This window comes from Lycium barbarum, chromosome 2 (assembly GCF_019175385.1).
Source record: "Lycium barbarum isolate Lr01 chromosome 2, ASM1917538v2, whole genome shotgun sequence".
NCBI lineage: Eukaryota > Viridiplantae > Streptophyta > Magnoliopsida > Solanales > Solanaceae > Lycium > Lycium barbarum.
Window position 1 is genome coordinate 142,111,568 of NC_083338.1, and position 6,283 is coordinate 142,117,850.

The 6,283-nt window shown below is 34.0% G+C and overlaps 1 protein-coding gene across 1 annotated transcript; it reads left to right on the forward strand.

Moving 5' to 3' along the window:
* Nucleotides 1-695: 695 nt before the first annotated feature.
* Nucleotides 696-5,899, forward strand: LOC132627686 (receptor-like protein kinase 7). The gene is made up of 3 exons (XM_060343167.1): nucleotides 696-2,000; nucleotides 3,228-4,664; nucleotides 5,199-5,899. Exons 1-3 carry the CDS (start codon nucleotides 899-901, stop codon nucleotides 5,588-5,590), a joined length of 2,931 nt encoding a protein of 976 aa, XP_060199150.1. The 5' UTR covers nucleotides 696-898; the 3' UTR covers nucleotides 5,591-5,899.
* Nucleotides 5,900-6,283: the final 384 nt, after the last annotated feature.

A 6,283-nucleotide genomic window follows, 5' to 3' on the forward strand; every position in this document is an offset into this window, starting at 1 on the left:
GATATCTATATATTATTTATTTTTATTATGATTTAGACAGTGAAAATACATAACTTATTTTTATTTTTATCTTTAATATTTAGTCATGTAAGTAAATACTTGTTAGCCGTACTTATTTTATCATGATTTAATACTTTTAGATTATGATCATTTTCTATATGCCTTATATAACATGACTTAGTACTTTTAGATTATGATCATTTTATTTTATGCGATTTCATATTTCATTACTTTTTTTGTTGAATATTTTATTACAATGTCATCTCCCATCTCACATTTTGTGTTATTTTCTTTAAAAATTATTTTAATTAGATAGTCGTATCTTACAAGGACTAAAGAAATATTTGAAGTACAAGTCATATGTTTTGTATGAAGATTTACCGAAAAAACTGAGAAAATGTGAGGTTGACTTGTGTTGGTTTGGATTGGTTTAATTTATAAATTTAAAAATCCAATGCAATTGATTTGATTTGGTATTTAAAAAAACCGAACCAAACCATTCCATGTACACTCCTAGCTATCGGAATTGAAACTTTCTACTATAATTAGAAGTCAAACAAGTTACTCATTTGAAGATTTTGTATTATCAAGTTTATGTCAACTCTCTGTCTTAAAAATTTTAACACAAAATGTTTTGCCTGCAATTTTCCGCTATTGAATCAAACATAAAAATCCTTTTCCTTACATGTACGAAAAAAGAAAATCCTTTTCTTTATTTTCTGACACAACAAAATAATTTTCTTACAAGTGGAGCAAACAGCACTTAAATAAACAAATCAAAGAGTAAGATATATAATGTGAACACCTACAACTCGTTAAGAATTGGCGCTCTTCATAGTCGTCATCTCTCACACGTTTTTCTTAAACCGCAAGACAAAAAAACTTCTCTTCGTCAACTATGGCCAAACTTATCTTCTTTACTATATTCACCTTCTTTTTGTTCTTTCCTTTCGCTTTTTCCGATGAACTTCAAACACTTTTGTCCATTAAAACAGCCTTAACAAACCCCAACACCATAACCAATGTATTCAATACTTGGGAATCAAATACTCCTCTTTGTAACTTCAGTGGCATCACATGTAACACTAATGGAAAAGTCAAAGAAATTGATCTTTCAAGTCAAAAGATTTCTGGGGTGGTTCCATTTGATACAATATGTTCTCTTAACTCATTGGAAAAACTTTCTTTGGGTAATAATTCACTTTCTGGGAGTGTTAGTAAAGATTTGAACAAGTGTGTTAGTTTGAATTACTTGGATGTTGGGAACAATGAATTTACAGGGACTTTTCCTGATATATCTTCTCTCAATGAGTTAACTCATTTTTATGCGAATAACAGTGGGTTTACGGGAAAATTTCCATGGAATTCTGTTGCAAATATGAGTAAACTGATTGTTCTTAGTCTCGGTGATAATCAATTTGATCGAACGATGTTTCCTAAAGTGATTTTGAACCTTACTAAGTTGAATTGGTTGTACTTATCGAATTGTGGACTTGAAGGTGAAATTCCAGAAGGCATTGGAAATCTTACAGAGCTCATTAATTTAGAGCTTTCGATGAATCATTTAACTGGTGAAATACCTGTGGGAATTACTAAACTGAAGAAATTATGGCAACTTGAGTTATATGAAAATGAGTTAACAGGGAAGTTGCCTGTTGGATTTGGAAATTTAACAAGTCTTGAATATTTCGATGCTTCGACTAATTATCTGTATGGTGATTTATCGGAAATTCGAAAACTGGATCATTTGGTGAGTCTCCAGTTATTACAGAATCAATTTTCAGGGGAATTGCCTGAAGAATTGGGAGAGTTCAAAAAGCTTGTAAATGTGTCTTTGTACACTAACAAGTTTACTGGTCAGCTTCCACAAAAGTTGGGTTCTTGGGCGAGTTTTGATTTTATTGATGTATCAGAGAATAATTTTACGGGTCCAATTCCACCTGATATGTGCAAGATGGGGACTATGAGAGGATTGTTGTTACTTCAGAACAATTTCACAGGTAATCCTAAATAGTTATGCTAATTGTCTTGCTTGATTATTATACAGGAATTTGGAATGTGTTCTTGTTAATCCTTCTATGAACATATAGGCCTAGGTTAACTATGAACATATAGGCTTAGGTTAGCTTAAATAGGAGCAGATATTCAACGGAATACTGCAAGCAATATTAACCTTGTTGATCAATAATCCAGATAAATTAAGAAGTTCAATTGAAGAATACAACGTGATTGTTAGATAGCTCATAGCCTTTGATCGATTTCATCTCATTGATAACATAAAAATCTGCGCTTTCTTGGTTAAAGTTCATTTTTTATATTCTTTTTAGTTAGTTTATAATTATAACTTTGGGTTTTATTTCATGTCTAGATAATTAGCATTATTTTAATTTAGTTAATGGTTAATAAAAAGTCTTTGCGCGAGATATTCGATAATCTTATCACTTTATTACACGTGTAAGTAGGGCTGTTCACAGTTTTGGTTAAAACCAAAACCAAACCGAAAATTTAACCAAACCGAATAAAATAACCGACATTTGGTTTAGTTTGGTTTGGTTTGGTTTTAAATTTGAAAAACCGATAATATTTGGTTTGGTTATGGTTATAGTAAAAAATAACCGAATAAATAACCGAACCAAACCGATAATTATATACATAAAATTTATAATTATTTATATGTATAATATTAGCTTTTCATAAATAATTAAAGATATTTTATACCTTTTAATTATTAATTTAATTTTGGTCTACTTATTTTTAAGGCCCACGTCTTAAAAGAATATGTCCAACAATCCAAGCTCAACTCTAATAAGTCGTAAGCATAAGGGTTGTTTGTATTTTGAAACCTCTGTTTGACTTGTTCTTTTGAATCTAAACTACGTTGCAAGTTTGGTCCACCTGATTTGCCAACAACATGTCTTTCCCTCAATATGCAGCAAAGTTCACCCTTGTGGGCTATGAGGAAAAAAGAGTTTCATAAGAAATTTGAAGAATGTAGAGAGAGAATATTTGAATTGTCACGGCTAATCATAAATCGAAAAACCGAACCAAACCGACAATAACCAAACCGGTGGTTATTATTTTACTTGGTTTGGTTATGGTTTTAGACATTTAAAAACTGACTAAATTGGTTTGGTTATGGATTTAACCAATAACCGACCCAAACCGAACCATGAACACCAAGAAGGGAACTACGAGAAGATTATTAATACTTCAGAACAATTTTACAGGTGAAATTCCGGGGACTTATGCAAATTGTTCAACAATGGAGCGAATTCGAGTGAGCAAAAACTCACTTTCTGGTGAGATTCCTGCTGGAATTTGGGGGTTACCGAAACTCCAAATTCTTGATGTTGCAATGAATGGGTTTGAAGGTGGTATTACTTCTGATATTGGAAGAGCGAAATCTTTGGGTGAAATTTGTGTTGCTAATAACAGATTTTCGGGTAAGATACCTTCTGAAATTTCAAATGCTTCAGCGTTGGTGAGAATTGATTGTAGCAACAATCAGTTTTCGGGTGAAATTCCGGGGAGAATTGGGGAGCTTAAAAAGATTGGTAATCTTTATTTACAGAACAACAAGTTTTCTAGTTCAATACCAGATTCTTTAGGCTCTTGTGTTTCACTAAGTGAGATTAACATGGCTAATAATTCGCTTAGTGGCTCCATTCCTGTTTCTCTGGGATCATTACCGACTTTAACTTCATTAAACTTATCAGAAAATCAGCTTTCAGGGAAAATTCCGACGAGTTTATCAAATCTGAAGTTAAATCTTCTTGATTTTTCCAACAATCAGTTGGCTGGACCAATACCAGAGTTTCTATCGGTTCATGAGGGTAGCTTTGCTGGAAATAATGGTCTTTGTAGCCAAAATATTAAGAACTTTCGTCGATGTTATGGTGATTCTGGAAAGCCCGGAGAATTGCATACCCTTTTGCTTGTTTTATTGGTGGCGGTGATTGTGGTGCTCCTTTCATTTGCGGGTTTCTTGTACTTCAAGAAGAACAATCAGAAAGACAAGGAGAGATCTTTGAAGCAAAATTCTTGGAATACAAAGTCATTCCATATTTTGACTTTCACCGAAGATGAGATTCTTGATGGAATAAAACATGACAATTTGATTGGAAAGGGTGGTTCGGGTAGTGTATACAGAGTGCAGCTTTCAGATGGCACTGATTTTGCGGTAAAACATATTTGGACTTCTGATTCAGGAGGAAGAAAAACGTCGGGAACAACATCACCAATGTTGGCAAAACCTGGGAAGAAATCAAAAGAATTTGAAGCTGAGGTTCAAACATTGAGCTCAATTCGACATGTGAATGTGGTAAAATTATATTGTAGCATAACAAGCGATGACTCAAGCTTGTTGGTCTACGAATATATGCCAAATGGGAGCTTGTGGGATCGATTGCATACTTGTAAGAAGATGCCACTTGATTGGGAGACAAGGTACGAGATAGCTCTTGGTGCAGCCAAAGGATTGGAGTATTTACATCATGGTTGTGATAAGCCAGTGATTCACAGGGATGTTAAGTCTAGTAACATCTTGTTGGATGAGTTTTGCAAGCCAAGAATTGCTGACTTTGGTCTTGCTAAGATTGCTCAAGCTGATTCAACTAAAGATTCGACTCATGTCATTGCAGGAACACATGGATATATTGCTCCTGGTAAGACAAGTTCATTGTAATTGATTTTGTATGTAGTTTTGAGTTTATCTTCTGAACACTAACCATGTACGCATTTTTTTGCACCATCTGTAAAATTGACTTACAACAATTGGCAACTCTGCATATCAAGCATGATATGGTATCTTGAAAAATATTATGAGAACTTGCTATAAACAGTTGAGTTGCTATGTTGCTTGGATACTTCAAAATTGCCACCGCACCTGTGTCGGATCCTCCAAAAATAGTGTCATTTTGGAAGATCTGACATGAGTGGCAGCATTTTTTATTGCTCGGATCGTTCAAAAATTGCCGCCATCCGTGTCTGATCCTCCAAAAATAGGGCATTTTTGGAGGATCTGACATGAGTGTCGCAACATTTTTGAAGGATCCGGTGACAGTTAACTTGCACTGATGGTGGTCTAAAACAATATTAGTGTATATTAACTTAGATCCTATCTAGATTGTCGATTCATTTGGTCATAGTGAGTTTCTTGGATCCTTTTTGAACTTATTTGAGTTGAATTGGTATTGCAGAATACGGATACACGCACAAAGTGAACGAGAAAGGTGATGTATACAGTTTCGGGGTGGTGTTGATGGAGCTAATATGTGGAAAAAAGCCAATGGAGCCCGAATACGGAGAGAATGGCAACATAGTTACATGGGTGAGCAGCAAATTGAAGAGCAAGGAGAGTGTATTAAGCATAGTGGATTCAAGTATCCCTGAAGCTTTTCAGGAAGATGCAATCAAAGTCTTGAGGATTGCCATTGTCTGCACAGCTAGGCTTCCAACATTAAGGCCAACAATGAGGAATGTAGTCAAAATGCTGGAAGATGCAGAACCATTTAAATTGGTTGGAATTATTGTAAGCAAAGATGATGGTATTAACAAGGCAGATCAATTGAAGGATCACAACAAGATGTGATTAAATCCCGTCTTTGATGAGTTTTAATGATGATAACTTCATACCACTTTTGTCCGTTTCACTCTCCAACCTGATCTCATTGTTTTGATGCTAATCCTCCGCGGAACATCGTATCTTCTTTCCGCTGTATCTTCTAGTAGTATGTAAAGTTTTGAAGATGGCCTGCAGGCCTTGTAACATATAGTAGAAGCTAGATCCATGCTAGTGTAATGAATTAGATTGAATTTAGAGATGCATGGCATAAGTGCCACAAAATGTACTGTTGTATGTGCTAAATAAAATGGTTTAGTAATTCAAATCCTTTCTCAACCCTGGGGTATTTGCTCTGTTTTCATACTTGACATGCTTAGTGTAATTGTCATCCACTTATCTAAATCATTAATAACTGTACAATTTGTAACATAACAAGAAATTAAGCTATACACACGCACACCGTAAAGAGTTTTTTACACTATCTATATAATTTAGTTTAACCTATTACAGGAAATCATTTAACCATGATCAGTTGTGCTTATGATAGAGATCGTCTGTAATTACATTATAATAACCCCTTTAATAAATATCTCTTTAATAAATATATTTTTACCTACCAATGTATAGAATTTAAACTCTTACAAGAAATTTGTTTTTCAAATAATGGGTAGACACTGCTTGGAATTAAGATAGAAAATTGAAATTTTTGACGAAAGTGAG